This window comes from Pristiophorus japonicus, chromosome 14 (assembly GCF_044704955.1).
Source record: "Pristiophorus japonicus isolate sPriJap1 chromosome 14, sPriJap1.hap1, whole genome shotgun sequence".
Lineage (NCBI taxonomy): Eukaryota > Metazoa > Chordata > Chondrichthyes > Pristiophoridae > Pristiophorus > Pristiophorus japonicus.
In genome coordinates, this window is record NC_091990.1 from 166,078,307 (window position 1) to 166,095,126 (window position 16,820).

The window sequence follows — 16,820 nt, forward strand, 5'->3', positions numbered from 1 at the left end:
CGCTCCCATTTTCTTTTGTGTAAAACCTTGATGCGAAAGCTTCTAGCTCAGTAAAAAGATTTTTAAATAAAAGATTGGCAGTACAATATTTGAATTGGGATTTTGAGATATTTCAGGTGATTCTCTTTGATAAACATTTTGGGTGTATTAAAAAAAAATCTTGGGTTTGGAAGCCTTTTAATAAAATTACACAATTGGTGTGCCAGAAGCTATAGCTTAAAAGGTTGTAATTTATGAGACACTATCATAAAATTGAAGTTACAAAGCAAAAGATTGGAGTTTTTGATGTTCAGCTTCTAAACCAGAAGTTAGGCACACAATTATAAAACAAGTACTTTGCATTCTGTGATCTGTGAATCACTAAGCATAAATGAGAAGTCCGATTTTAAAAAAACACAATATTACCATATTTGACATTTTGTAATCCAACAATAAATACAAATACTACAAAAGGGGGGTGGCAGATTATATTTTGGCAACTTGGTATGCACCAGGTATTTCGGCAATTGCAAAACAAATCTGTGAAAATTGTGTCACCTGTCAGACAATAAATCCAGGTAAAACAGAAAAAGTAGAATCTGCTTCCCACCCAAATTCAATGGGGCCTTTTGTACATTTACAAATGGATTTTATTGAATTACCTGTGTGTATGGGATTTAAGTATGTATTAGTTGTTATAGATGTGTTCTCTAGATGGATTGAAGCCTTTCCATGTAAAAAGGCCAATGCCACTACTGTTGCTAAATTTTTGTTAAATCGTACCGCGCTTCTGAATCCCTGCTAAGCTTTCCAGTGATAATGGGCCACATTTTACAGGAACCGTTATAAAAGAAATGTGTAAAGCATTACAGATCAACCAATGTTTTCATTGCAGTTATCATCCACAATCAGCCGGACTTGTTGAAAGATATAATGGAATGCTTAAAAATAAGCTGGCGAAATTATGCAATGACACTGGACTAAAATGGGTAGAACTGCTGCCCTTAGCCTTGATGATAATGCAATCTGCAACTAACAGAACAGGCCTGTCACCGCATGAGATAGTTATGGGATGTCCCCAACGACTACATTTTACTGCACCGTTTACGGCAAAACAAATGGACATCCATAGAATGGAAGACAATATGTTGAATTATTGTATTGCACTAACCAAATGTATTTCCAGCTTTCATTCACAGGTAAAAGAAGCCCAAGTCGAACCAGCAGAAGGAAAGTGTCATAATCTGGAGCCTGGACATTTCATTTACATCAAAAATTTCAAAAGAAAAAGCAGCCTACAACCAAGATTTGAAGGACCATACCAGGTCTTGCTGACAGCTAATACTGCAATCAAGATAAAAGACCAACATGGATCCATGCGTCCCATTGCAAAAGGGCACCCGACAAGGAGGAATGAATAAGGAACTGTATGGACTATGGGGACTGATAGTGCTGTGCTCAACAGGGTTGTGCCTTGTGTCATTGACAGAACCAGGGGTACAGAAACACGAACAAAGGGAACTACAGGAAAATGTATTTATGGCACTGAGTCAAAATTATGCTCAAGAAAGGAACTTGTCTGACTGTTGGATATGTTCCCATGGACCTGTCCACTCCGAAGGGGGTATTCCCCGAAGATCCGTCCCCTTTAATGAATCAGAAATGGCAGAATGGTTAATAGTGCAAAATAGGACAAACTTAACTAAGGTGTCAGAAACAAAGGATCTAACAGAATGGAGGTCAGCAGGATATAATCTTACAACCTTCCAGGGATGGTACCAGCCAAATTATAGTAATAGCCGTCAGCCATCCTTCCTAAGTATTACACCCGGGAATGGAAATCCTGAAGGTATAATATGCTTAGTAAGTGATGAAACTAAAGGACCAGAAGTGGGGCGCAGCAAGTGTCCCCAAATGAGTAAATGTCAAGCCACGACAAATCACACTGACGGGAGAAAGATAGCAATCTTTAACTGAACTATGGTCCTTATTAAAACCTCAGGCAAAAGGTGGGACGGGGAGAGCACTCGAGTATGGATGGCACGAAAGGACCAGAGACTGACATCCTATAATTGCATTTACTTTATTTGTGGCCATAAAGCCTACCCATGGTTACCAGCCAACTGGACGGGGTCCTGTTATTTAGGATATGTGATATCCTTTATTAGGACAACAAAGACTCTAAGGGATGCTGATGGAAGTCATAGACCTAAACGGGATTTGACATGGTTAAATGAAATAGTCGAGGTAATGATACCATCCTACGGAATAGCATTGTACGAATGGCAATTATGGGAACTGGCTAATTTAGTAGAATCAGTAGCCAACACAACTTCCCAGGCCTTCGAAAGGGTAAATGACAAAATGGTAGCCATTCGAACGGTGGCTCTCCAAAATCGTATGGCCCTAGATTATCTCCTAGCCAAAGAGGGAGGGACATGCGCATTAATTGGTGAAGAATGCTGTACGTACATTCCGGATAATTCAGAAGAGATCAGCAATCTAGCTGAATATATTAGGAAGAGGGCGATAGAGTACAAACAAACTATTGGCCAGGGAAGTACCACCTTGTGGAATTGGTTATTCGGATGGCTGGGATCCCTGGGAAAATCCTTGGTACAGGGTTTGATCATGTTCTTGCTGATAATCTTTGCCTTATACCTTTTGTTTGTATTAGTTAAGTGCTGCTGCGCCACGTTGGGAGAAACAATATTACCAAACGAGACCACTGCTAGGGTTATGGTAACAACAACTACTGAAGGTTCTTGTGTGGAAGTGGAAATGGAAATAGAAAGACTGTGCAAGATTAGAATGGATTAAGTTGTCCTTATAAAGGACAAAAGGGGGAAATGTGGAAATTTACTTTTAAAGTTACATTTTCTGTTAAATGTACCCTTTTGTAATAAAACAAAATGGAGTCTCAGTTCTTCCAGAAGCCCATGCAGCAAACATCCTGTTTCTGCATAAACACATTAACCTTGACTGATAAGCCAACTAATTTAAAAAAGCAGAAGCCATCTCTGTGAGCGAGGGAACCTTGAATTTACCCTCCTTGTCTTGTTAGAACTATACTCCCTGCTAAATAACTGTCGCTGTGCTAAATCTTAGAAGTTTGATAAAGGCTGTATAGATAAGTAGGAAATTAAAACAAGGATGTAATGTTAATTAAGTGACTGAAGAACTCCTTATCTGTATTTGCTGACCGCAAGGGCAGAACTGATAGACGTGATGGAACCATCATTTCTTTGTTTGTTCTTCTGTATAAAGATAATGTGATTTTGAACCCCTGTCGAAGTCTTTGCTGAGCCTTTGACTTAGCAGGACCTTTCGTTGCAGCAAGTAAATCTATTAAAGGGACATCTACCGAGTTGTTTATGTCAGAGTTTCATTTTTTCTAGTTAAATTGAAAGTCGAGATTTCGACAGAGGACAAAGGGTTTAATTAGGAGGGGGAAAATAGAGTACGAGAAGCTGCTTGACGGGAATATAAAAACTGACTGCAAAAGCTACTATAGATATGTGAAGAGAAAAAGATTAGTGAAGACAAACATAGGTCCCTTGCAGTCAGATTCAGGTGAATTTATAATGGGGAACAAAGAAATGGCAGACCAGTTGAACAAATACTTTGGTTCTGTCTTCACGAAATAACCTTCCGGAAGTACTAGACAGTGGGTCTAGTGAGGAGGAGGAACTGAAAGATATCCTTATTAGGCGGAAAATTGTGTTAGGGAAATTGATGGGATTGAAGGCTGATAAATCCCTGGTGCCTGATCGTCTGCATCCCAGAGTACTTAAGGAAGTGGCCATAGAAATAGTAGATGCATTGGTCATCATTTTCAAACAGTCTATCAACTCTGGATCAGTTCCTATGGACTGAAGGGTAGCTAATGCAACACCACTTTTTTAAAAATGGAGAGAGAAAACAGGTAATTATAGACCGGTTAACCTGACATCAGTAGTGGGGAAAATGTTGGAATCAATTATTAAAGATGAAATATCAGCACATTTGGAAAGCAGTGACAATATCGGTCCAAGTCAGCACGAATTTATAAAAGGGAAATCATGCTTGACAAATCTTCTGGAATTTTTTGAGGATGTAACTAGTAGAGTGGACAAGGGAGAACCAGTGGATGTAGTGTATTTGGACTTTCAAAAGGCTTTTGACAAGGTCCCACACAAGAGATTGGTGTGCAAAATCAAAGCACATGGGGAGTAATGTACTGACGTGGATAGAGAACTGGTTGGCAGACAGGAAGCAGAGAGTCGGGATAAACGGGTCCTTTTCAGAATGGCAGGCAGTGACTAATGGGATGCCGCAGGGCTCAGTGTTGGGACCCCAGCTATTTACAATATACATTAATGATTTAGATGAAGGAATTGAGTGTAATATCTCCAAGTTTCTAATCTGAGGAAGGACATTCTTGTTATTGAGGGAGTGCAGCGAAGGTTCACCAGACTGATTCCCGGGATGGCTGGACTGACATATGAGGAGAGACTGGATCGACTGGGCGTTTATACACTGGAGTTTAGAAGGATGAGAGGGGATTTCATAGAAACATAAAAGATTCTGACGGGACTTTACAGATTAGATGCGGGAAGAATGTTCCCGATGTTGGGGAAGTCCAGAACCAGGGGACACAGTCTAAGGATAAGAGTAGGCCATTTAGGATTGAGATGAGGAGAAACTTCTTCACTCGGAATTGTTAACCTGTGGAATTCCCTACCACAGAGAGTTGTTGATGCCAGTTCATTGGATATATTCAAGAGGGAGTTTGATATGGCCCTTACGGCTAAAGGGATCAAGGGGTATGGAGAGAAAGCAGGAAAGGGGTACTGAGGGAATGATCAGCCATGATCTTATTGAATGGTGGTGCAGGCTCGAAGGGCCGAATGGCCTACTCCTGCACCTATTTTCTATGTTTTACCTGGCTCCAGTTGCAGCTTCCTTAAAAGCAATGTTTTTAAGGAATGACTTACTTTGAGTAAGAGGTTCCAAATAAAAGCAGTGTGGATTTGAGGCTGTGCTTTTTCTTTCGAGGTGAAGGGAGTATAATGGATGAAATAAAGGAATGAAGAGTGGCCTGGAAGGTTCAGCGGATGTGCTACTATCCTTTTCTCTCTGGGATTTTGGGTTCAAACCCAGACTGAATCTCACCCAAAGCTGCCCCCAAAATCTGGCACTAAATTGGAAATTTCACTCAAATAAGTCAGTGGGTAACTGCTGCAGGAAAGAAATTGGGTGTTACAGTAGAGGATGCTCCTGAGGTTTGGGTTGAGGTATATTGTTGGAGCAGAGTACAGAGAGCTTTGCACTACATCTAAACCATACCTGACCTGGGAAACCTAAATACCAATAATGAGGGCCCAAAATAGACAACACAATCCATTCCCTAATGCGGAGATCCCTCATTATTAAGTTTAAAAAAAATGGGATCCTGGTCACAACTGTGGAGGAGGAGCGCATCTCATAATGGAAAATAACAATTAGCATGAGACGTGAGCCAAACTGGTTGATCCAAAGGGCAGCATCCTCATGAAAATCTTTCAACAAACCTTTTTAATTTGGAGGAATGTCAAAAGACATAGAAAGCCATGAATCATTTTTGGGAGCTTAGCATTATTCACAAGAGGCTCTTCAACAAGCTGCTCATTACATCATGTATTTGCAAATAAATGATTAAGAAGTTGCCAAACAAATTTATTGAAGATTGCTTTAATAAAACAAAGTATTACAATTCGATTTCTGGTGGCTCTGTAGCTAAATGGTGATATGGGGATGGAGGCAGAAGCAAAAGATAGAAAGAAGAAAAGTAAAAGTGGAGGGCAGAGAAACCCAAGGCAAAAAGCAAAAAGGGCCACATTGCAGAAAAATTCTAAAGGGGCAAAGTGTGTTAAAAAGACAAGCCTGAAGGCTCTGTGCCTCAATGCGAGGAGTATTCAGAATAAGGTGGACGAATTAACTGTGCAGATAGCAGTTAATGGGTATGATGTAATTGGCATCACGAAGACATGGCTCCAGGGTGACCAAGGCTGGGAACTCAACATCCAGGGGTATTCAATATTCTGTGTATTTATCCATAGAACAACCTATATTTACAGAGCACCTTCAACGTAAATAAGAAGTCCCGAAGCACCTCATAGGTGAAGATAATCAATGGAGGAATAAATAAAGGATCAGCACCTAAAGCTAAAGTAAAACATCTGTCAAGGTTCCCACTTTCCAGCACTACACAAAGATCCCCTGCTTGAAAGTGCACATGTGCAGGTGATGAACTATTTGGTGAGCACAGGATTTGATTTGGCAGTGATGAAACGTCAGTGTGATAGCCTGCTGACACGACTGTATAGGCTCACAGACAGTGATGATACCCATGAGGGCTACTGGCATCCATACAGCAGTACCCAGCCATTGTCAGGAGTTAAATTAAAAAGTAGGACCTCAAAAGTAATAATCTCGGGATTGCTACCAGTGCCACGTGCTAGTCAGAGTAGGAATCGCAGGATAGCACAGATGAATACGTGGCTTAAGCAGTGGTGCAGCAGGGAGGGATTCAAATTCGTGGGGCATTGGAACAGGTTCTGGGGGAGGTGGGACCAGTACAAACCGGACGGTCTGCACTTGGGCAGCAATGGAACCAATGTCCTAGGGGGAGTGTTTGCTAGTGCTGTTGGTGAGGAGTTAAACTAATATGGCAGGGGGATGGGAACCAAGGGAGACAGAGGGAAATAAAAAGGAGACAAAAACAAAAAACAGAAAAGAGATGAGTAAAAATGGAGGGCAGAGAAACCAAAGGCAAGAAACAAAAAGGGCTACTGAATATAAAAGGGCTGCAGGAGGGGTAAAAACTAAAAGTCATGGTTTAAAAACGAGGATGAAAACACTCTACCTAAATGCACGCAGCATTCGAAATAAAGTAAATGAGTTGACGGCACAAATCATTACAAATGGGTATGATTTGGTGGCCATTACAGAAACATAGTTGCAAGGTGGCCAAGACTGGGAATTAAACATACAGGGGTATCTGACGATTCAGAAAGATAGGCAAGAAGGGAAAGGAGGTGGGGTAGCTCTGTTAATAAAGGATGATATCAGGGCAGTTGTGAGGGATGATATTGGCTCCAATGAACAAAATGTTGAATCATTGTGGGTGGAGATGAGAGATAGTAAGGGGAAAAAGTCACTGGTCGGCGTAGTTTATAGACCCCCAAATAATAACTTCACGGTGGGGCGGGCAATAATCAAGGGAATAATGGAGGCATGTGAAAAAGGAACGACAGTAGTCATGGGGGATTTTAACCTACATATCGACTGGTCAAATCAAATCGCAGGGGGTAGCCTGGAGGAGGAATTCATAGAATGCATACGGGACTGTTTCTTAGAACAGTATGTAACAGAGCCTACAAGGGAGCAAGCCATCTTGGATCTGGTCCTGTGTAATGAGACAGGAAAAATAAACGATCTCCTCGTAAAAGATCCTCTCGGAATGAGTGATCACAATATGGTTGAATTTGCAATACAGATTGAGGATGAGGAAGTTGTATCAGAAACAAGGGTACTATGCTTAAACAAAGGGGACTACAGTGGGATGAGGGCAGAGTTGGCTAAAGTAGACTGGAAACAAGGACTAAACGGTGGCACAATTGAGGAACAGTGGAAGACTTTTAAGGAGCTCTTTCATAGTGCTCAACAAAAATATATTCCAGTGAAAAAGAAGGGCGGCAAGAGAAGTGATAACCAGCTGTGGATAACCAAGGAAATAAAGGAGAGTATCAAATTAAAAACCAATGCGTATAAGGTGGCCAAGGTTAGTGGGAAACTAGAAGATTGGGAAAATTTTAAACGACAGCAAAGAATGACTAAGAAAGCAATAAAGAAAGGAAAGATAGATTACGAAAGTAAACTGCCGCAAAACATAAAAACAGATAGTAAAAGCTTTTACCGATAGAAAAAACGGAAGAGAGTGACTAAAGTAAATGTTGGTCCCTTAGAAGATGAGAAGGGAGATTTAATAATGGGAAATGTGGAAATGGCTGAGACCTTCAACAATTATTTTGCTTCCGTCTTCACAGTGGAAAACACAAAAACAATGCCAAAATTTGCAGGCCACAGGAATGTGGGAAGGGAGGACCTTGAGACAATCACTATCACTAGGGGAGTAGTGCTGGACAGGCTAATGGGACTGAAGGTAGACAAGTCCCCTGGTCCTGATGAAATACATCCCAGGGTATTAAAAGAGATAGCTGAAGTTATAGCAGATGCACGCACTCGTTATAATCTACCAAAATTCTCTGGACTCTGGGGAGGTACCAGCGGATTCGAGAGCAGCTAATGTAACGCCTCTGTTTAAAAAAGGGGGCAGGCAAAAGGCAGGTAACTATAGGCCGGTTAGTTTAACATCTGTAGTGGGGAAAATGTTTGAAGCTATCATTAAGGAAGAAATAGCGGGACATCTGGATAGGAATAGTGCAATCAAGCAGACACAGCATGGATTCATGAAAGGGAAATCATGTTTAACTAACTTACTGGAATTCTTTGAGGATATAACGAGCATGGTGGATAGAGGTGTACCGATGGATGTGGTGTATTTAGATTTCCAAAAGGCATTCGATAAGGTGCCACACAAAAGGTTACTACAGAAGATAAAGGTACGCGGAGTCAGAGGAAATGTATTAGCATGGATAGAGAATTGGCTGGCGAACAGAAAGCAGAGAGTCGGGATAAATGGGTCCTTTTCGGGTTGGAAATCAGTGGTTAGTGGTGTGCCACAGGGATCAGTGCTGGGACCACAACTGTTTACAATATACATAGATGACCTAGAAGAGAGGACAGAGTGTAGTGCAACAAAATTTGCAGATGACACTAAAATTAGTGGGAAAGCGGGTTGTGTAGAGGACTGAGAGAGACTGCAAGGAGATTTGGATAGGTTAAGCGAATGGGCTAAGGTTTGGCAGATGGAATACAATGTCGGAAAGTGTGAGGTCATCCACGTTGGGGAAAAAAAACAGTAAAAGGGAATATTATTTGAATGGGAGAAATTACAACATGCTGTGGTGCAAAGGGACCTGGGGGTCCTTGTGCATGAAACTCTTTTGCATGAAACTCTTTTAGAGTTTATCTGTAAAACAAAACATTAAACCGTGCCACCCGACCTGGATGACACACCAGACATTTACAAGGCCCTTTTTTTTCTTTCCTTTTTTTTTGTGTTTTTCTTTTTTTTTGGGTTTTTTTTGGGCACTAAAATCACATTTTTTCCCCAGTGCCCCCTATAAAAGGGAAGGGGGACACTAAAAGCACCGGCAATTAAAACAAATTAAACTTTAAAACGTAAAATCAAATTAAAATTTGGTTGCCGGGTGTGATGATGCACTCCAGTCCCTCCGTTGCCCACCTCTCGCGGAAGGCCGCGAGCGTACCGGTGGACACCGCGTGCTCCATCTCCAAGGACACCCTGGACCGGATGTAAGAGCGGAAGAGAGGCAGGCAGTCAGGTTGAACGACCCCCTCGACCGGCTGATGGCACCCTTGGCCGTGCCCAGGAGCAGTCCTACGAGGAGGCCTTCGGACCTACCCGCTCCCCTCCGCACAGGGTACCCAAAGATCAGGAGAGTGGGACTGAAGTGCAGCCAGAATTTCAGGAGCAGCCCCTTCAAATAATGGAACAGGGGCTGCAACCTCGTGCACTCAATAAAAATATGGAACACGGACTCCTCCAGACCGCAGAAATTGCAGGCGGCCTGGGAGTCCGTGAACCGGCTTAAAGATTTGTTGCACGGCACTGCTCCGTGCACCACCCTCTAGGCCAAGTCCCCGATGAATAGTGGGAGGACCCCTGCGTAGAGTGCCCTCCATCGGGGACCCCCGCCTCCTCCGGACGGCAAGATGGTACGCCATGGCGTGTCCGGACGGCCGGCGAGGATGGCAAAGTTGAGAGTGTGCAGGAGCAGCCCGTACAGGAAACCCCTCCGCGCGGAACTGAAAGGCACGGAGGGGATTTCCCCGAGGCGGCTCAAGTTGTGAGGCGCCGGCCCCCGAGGGAGGTTCCGGGGTTTGGCGCCAATGAGGAATTCCGTCCGGACGGGGGTCAGTTCGGACAGGATCTCCCCACGTGCTTAAGCCTCCTCGATGCACCTAACAGAGTCAGGGCCCAAAGCTGTTTTTAGCGACTCGATGTCTTCGGCCGCATGGCGGACGTTGGCTGAATTTAGGCGCCGCGCCAGCATGCCTGGCGCCATCCAGCCCGCTCCTCCGCCATCGAGCAGGTCCCTGACCCTGGTCACCTCACCAGCCACAGCCCTCTCTTCCGACCGCCACATAAAACCTCGGTCGTGGTTCTTTTGCATGAAACTCTTTTTGGAGTTTACCTGCAAAACATAAACATTAAAACCATGCCACCCGCCTGGGTGACACAGCAGACATTTTCAAGGCCCCTTTTTTTTTCTGGTTTTTTTTTTGGGGCGCTAAAATCAAATTTTTCCACTGCCCCCTATAAAAGGGGAGGGGAACACTAAAAGTGCCGGCAATGAAAACAAATTAAACTTTAAAACGTAAAATCAAATTAAAATTTGGTTGCCGGGCGTGATGATGCACTCCAGTCCCTCCGGTGCCCACCTCTCGCGGAAGGCCGCGAGCGTACCGGTGGACACCGCGTGCTCCATCTCCAAGGACACCCTGGACCGGATGTAAGAGCGGAAGAGAGGCAGGCAGTCAGGTTGAACGACCCCCTCGACCGCCCGCTGCCTGGACCGGCTGATGGCACCCTTGGCCGTGCCCAGGAGCAGTCCTACGAGGAGGCCTTCGGACCTACCCGCTCCCCTCCGCACAGGGTGCCCAAAGATCAGGAGAGTGGGACTGAAGTGCAGCCAGAATTTCAGGAGCAGCCCCTTCAAATAATGGAACAGGGGCTGCAACCTCGTGCACTCAATAAAAATATGGAACACGGACTCCTCCAGACCGCAGAAATTGCAGGCGGCCTGGGAGTCCGTGAACCGGCTTAAAAATTTGTTGCACGGCACTGCTCCATGCACCACCCTCTAGGCCAAGTCCCCGATGAATAGTGGGAGGACCCCTGCGTAGAGTGCCCTCCATCGGGGACCCCCGCCTCCTCCGGACGGCAAGATGGTACGCCATGGCGTGTCCGGACGGCCGGCGAGGATGGCAAAGTTGAGGGTGTGCAGGAGCAGCCCGTACAGGAAACCCCTCCGCGCGGAACTGAAAGGCACGGAGGGGATTTCCCCGAGGCGGCTCAAGTTGTGAGGCGCCGGCCCCCGAGGGAGGTTCCGGGGTTTGGCACCGATGAGGAATTCCGTCCGGACGGGGGTCAGTTCGGACGGGATCTCCCCACGTGCTTGAGCCTCCTCGATGCACCTAACGGAGTCAGGGCCCAGAGCTGTTTTTAGCGACTCAATGGCATCGGCCGCGTGGCGGACGTTGGCAGAATTTAGGCGCCGCGCCAGCGTGTCTGGCGCCATCCAGCCCGCTCCTCCGCCATCGAGCAGGTCCCTGACCCTGGTCACCTCACCAGCCACAGCCCTCTCTTCCAACCGCCACATAAAACCTCGGTCGTGGAGGTACGGATTACTCTTTTGCATGAAACTCTTTTGAGTTAACCTGCAAAACATAAAACATGTATCCGTGCCACCCGACCTGGATGTGACACACAAGACATTTACAAGGCCCTTTTTTGTTTTTTTGGGGGGTTTTTTTGTGGTTTTTTTATTTGGGCACTAAAAACAAATTTTTCCTTTTTCCAGTGCCCCCTATAAAAGGAGAGGGGCTACTCTTTTGCATGAAATCCCAACAGGTTAGTTTGCAGGTAATCAGGAAGGCAAATGGAATATTGGCCTTCATTGCGAAAGGGATGGAGTACAAAAGCAGGGAGGTCTTACTGCAACTGTATAAGGTATTGGTAAGGCCGCACCTGGAGTACTGCCTGCAGTTTTGGTCACCTTACTTAAGGAAGGATATACTAGCTTTGGAAGGGGTACAGAGACGATTCACTAGGCTGATTCGAGAAATGAGGGGGTTACCTTATGATGATAGATTGAGTAGACTGGGTCTTTACTCCTTGGAGTTCAGAAGGATGAGGGGTGATCTTATAGAAACATTTAAAATCATGAAAGGGATAGACAAGATAGAGGCAGAGAGGTTGTTTCCATTGGTGGGGGAAACTAGAACTAGGGGGCACAGCCTCAAAATACGGAGGAGCCAATTTAAAATCGAGTTGAGAAAAAATTTCTTCTCCCAGAGGGTTGTGAATCTGTGGAATTCTCTGCCCAAGGAAGCAGTTGAGGCTAGCTCATTGAATGTTTTCAAGTCAAAGATAGATAGATTTTTAACCAATAAGGGAATTAAGGGTTACGGGGAGAGGGCGGGTAAGTGGAGCCGAGTCCACGACCAGATCAGCCATGATCTTATTGAATGGCCTACTCCTGTTCCTAATTCTTATATTCTTATGTCAGCACATTCAGGAGGGAAGAAAATTGGGAACCAAATTGTCAGTATGATTTCAGCGTCTCGCTGCCCTGTTCTTATTACAATTACCTGTTACAACTGTGTGCACAATATTTTGAGTTTTTGAAAGTGTCTTGAGAAAAATAACAGGAAGCTGCCTCTACTAATAATTTATTTAATTTGCTTTCAGGCAAGGAATAATAAAGGAAGCACTATCTTCAAGAAGCGCTATTTGGCCCTTTTTACCTTTTGTCTGTGGACGATTTTGTCACAACAGTTTTACATGCCAAAGATTTCTTTCCAACATAATTTACTTCATTGGAAGTTATTTATAAACAAGTAATAAACAACGGTTTCACTACTTTTTGATGAAATGAATGCTTCTTTCGCATTAACATATTACTGTAATTAACATTAAGCCTCACAAATATGCAGTGCTGAATCAATTAACTGAAAGTTGTGCAGAACTGCTGCAAAGGTTGCTGCAGTGTCTGGGTGCTGAAAGTGTGTTGAATGTTATGACTAGGCCTCACTTGAGGCCTGACCCTGCCAGCCACAAACCACCGCTCTCCAGTTCCCAAAAGCCAAGCTTCTTTGCCGGGCGAGCAGAAGAGCGAGCGAACGGGCGCCGTTTCTTTTCAGGTTGAGAATATTTACCGGTAATGCAGGCGTTGACCGCGGTCGGTTTCTGCGCTGTCACGACATAGTTGTAGGACATGGTGGCGGTCTGTGCAGCGAGGCGACAGCAGCTCCGCTCGCTCGCTCGCTCGCGCTTCCTCCACCTCGCGCTCCCTCCCGCCCGCGTCACGTGGCGAGGGCCGCGCCTCGGCGGCCTCACTCCCCGCCGGCCATCTTTGATCAGGGCAAATGCAGACACAGTGTGACAGACTGGCACCTGGCCAGGCCAATAGTTTGAGGCGCATTGGTTGGTAGTCTAAACTGTGACTCGGTGCTCCAGGAGAGACTGAACAACTTGTTTCAACATATCTCTTTCATCATCATCATAGGCAATCCCTCGGAATCGAAGAAGACTTGCTTCCACTCGTAAAATGAGTCCTTAGGTGGCTGAACAGTCCAATACAGGAATTACAGTCCCTGTTACAGGTGGGACAGACAGTCGTTGAGGGAAAGGGAGGGTGGGATAGATTTGCCGCACGCTCTTTCCGCTGCCTGCGCTTGGTTTCAGCATGCTCTCGCCGATGAGACTCGAGGTGCTCAGTGCTCTCCCGGATGCACATAGAAACATAGAAACATAGAAAATAGGTGCAGGAGTAGGCCATTTGGCCCTTCGAGCCTGCACCACCATTCAATAAGATCATGGCTGAACATTCCCTCAGTATCCCTTTCCTGCTTTCTCTCCATACCCATTGATCCCCTTAGCCGTAAGGGCCATATCAAACTCTCTCTTGAATATATCCAATTAACTGGCATCAACAACTCTCTGCGGCAGGGAATTCCACATGTTAACAACTCTCTGAGTGAAAAAGTTTCTCCTCATCTCAGTCCTAAATGGCCTACCCCTTATCGTAAGACTGTGTCCCCCGGTTCTGGACTTCCCCAACATCGGGAACAATCTACCCGCATTTAACCTGTCCCGTCCTGTCAGAATCTTGTATGTTTCTGTGAGATCCCTCTCATCCTTCTAAACTCCAATGTATAGAGGCCCAGTTGATCCAGTCTCTCCTCTTATGTCAGTCCAGCCATACTGGGAATCAGTCTAGTGAACCTTCGCTGCACTCCCTCAATAGCAAGAATGTCCTTCTTCAGATTAGGAGACCAAAACTGAACACAATATTCCGGGTGAAGCCTCACCAAGGCCCTGTACAACTGCAGTAAGACCTCCCTGCTCCTATACTCAAATCCCCTAGCTATGAATGCCAACATACCATTTGCCTTCTTCACTGCCTGCTGTACCTGTATGCCAACTTTCAATGACTGATGAACCATGACACCCAGATCTCCATTGCGTCTCCCCTTTTCCTAATCTGCCACCATTCAAATAATATTTTGTCTTTGCGTTTTTGCCCCCAAAGTGGATAACCTCACATTTATCCACATTATACTACATCTGCCATGCATTTGCCCACTCACCTAACCTGTCCAAGTCACCCTGCAGCCTTTTAGAGACCCCCTCACAGCTCACACCGCCACCCAGTTTAGTGTCATCTGCAAACTTGGAGACATTACACTCAATTCCTTCATCCAAATCATTTATGTATTTAGTAAAGAGCTTGGGTCCCAGCACTGAGCCCTGCGGCACTCCACTAGTCACTGCCTGCCATTCTGAAAAGGACCCATTTATCCCGACTCTCTGCTTCCTGTCTGCCAACCAGTTCTCTATCTACGTCAGTATATTACCTGCAATACCATGTGCTTTGATTTTGCACACCAATCTCTTGTGTGGGACCTTGTCAAAAGCCTTTTGAAAGTCCAAATACACCACATCCACTGGTTCTCCCTTGTCCACTCTACTAGTTACAACCTCAAAAAATTCTAGAAGATTTGTCAAGCATGATTTCCCCTTCATAAATCCATGCTGACTTGGTCCGATCCTGTCACTGCTTTCCAAATGCGCTGCTATTTCATCCTTAATAATTGATTCCAACATTTTCCCCACCACTGATGTCAGGTCTATAATTACCCGCTTTCTCTCTCCCTTTTTAAAAAGTGGTGTTACATTAGCTACCCTCCAGTCCATAGGGACTGATCCCGAGTCGATAGACTATTGGAAAATGATGACCAATGCATCCACTATTTCTAGGGCCACTTCCTTAAGTACTCTGGGATGCAGACTATCAGGTCCCGGGGATTTATCAAGCTTCAATCCCATCAATTTCCCTAACACAATTTCCCGCCTAATCAGGATATCCTTCAGTTCCTCCTTCTCACTAGACCCTCGGTCCCCTAGTACTTCCGGAAGGTTATTTGTGTCTTCCTTCGTGAAGACAGAACCAAAGTATTTGTTCAATTGGTCTGCCATTTCTTTGTTCCCCATTATAAATTCACCTGAATCGACTGCATGGGTCCTACATTTGTCTTCACTAATCTTTTTCTCTTCACATATCTATAGAAGCTATTGCAGTCAGTTTTTATGTTCCCGGCAAGCTTCTTCTCGTAATCTATTTTCCCCCTCTTAATTAAACCCTTTGTCCTCCTCTGCTGAATTCTAAATTTCTCCCAGTCCTCAGGTTTGCTGCTTTTTCTGGCCAATTTATATGCCTCTTCCTTGGATATAACACTATCCTTAATTTCCCTTGTTAGCCACGGTTGAGCCACCTTCTCCGTTTTATTTTTACTCCAGACAGGGATGTACAATTGCTGAAATTCATCCATGTGATCTTTAAATGTTTGCTATTGCCTATCCACCGTCAACCCTTTCAGAATCATTTGCCAGTCTATTCTAGCCAATTCACGCCTCAAACCATCAAACATACCTTTCCTTAAGTTCAGTACCCTTGTTTCTGAATTAACTGTGTCACTCTCCATTCTAATAAAGAATTCTACCATATTATGGTCACTCTTCCCCAAGGGGCCTCGCACAACATGATTGCTAATTAGTCCTTTCTCATTACACATCACCCAGTCTATGATGGCCAGCCTCCTGGTTGGTTCCTCGACATCATTGTCTAGAAAACCATCCTAATACACTCCAGGAAATCTTCCTCCACCGCATTGCTATCAGTTTGGTAAGCCCAATCAATATGTAGATTAAAGTCACCCATGATAACTGCTGTACCTTTATTGCATGCATCCCTAATTTCTTATTTGATGCTGTCCCCAACCTTACTACTACTGTTTGGTGGTCTGTACACAACTCCACTTGGAGCAGTTTTTGGTCAGGGATTCCCAGGTGTCGGTGAGGATGTTGCACTTTATCAAGGGAGGCTTTGAGGGTGTCCTTGTAACGTTTCCACTGCCCATCTTTGGCTCATTAGCCGTGAAGGAGTTCCAAGTAGAGCGCTTGCTTTGGGAGTTTCATGTCTGGCATGCGGACAATGTGGCCTGCCCAGCGGAGCTGATCAAGTGTGGTCAGTGCTTCAATTTTGGGGATGTTGGCCTGGTCGAGAACGCTAACGTTGGTATGTCTGTCCTCCCAGGGGGTTTGTAGGATCTTGCGGAGACATCATTGGTGGTATTTCTCCAGCGACTTGAGGTATCTACTGTACATGGTCCATATCTATTTACCGTAAATGCCGGTCTCCAGAACTCCAGTGACACTCCTACTGAACCTCTAATCATACAGCTACCAAAAACTTCAGCTCCTTCAAAACTCATTAGCCAGTATCTTATACCAACTGCACCATCCTGCTGCCCCATGGCCCCCCTTCTTCACTGCGCTGCATTGGCTCCTGACCGCCCAACGCCGCAAATTTAGAACTTGTCGTCTT

At 44.9% G+C, this 16,820-nt stretch overlaps 1 protein-coding gene across 1 annotated transcript in view; it reads right to left on the reverse strand.

Moving 5' to 3' along the window:
- ddb1 (damage-specific DNA binding protein 1) overlaps nt 1–13,271 on the reverse strand; it is a 101,892-nt gene extending 88,621 nt beyond the window's left edge. Inside the window, exon 1 of the mRNA XM_070899793.1 lies at nt 13,090–13,271. Coding sequence (XP_070755894.1) covers nt 13,090–13,150 — 61 coding nt within the window. The 5' untranslated portion in view covers nt 13,151–13,271. The remainder of the gene's footprint in view (nt 1–13,089) is intronic.
- Between the last annotated feature and the right edge of the window lie 3,549 nt (nt 13,272–16,820).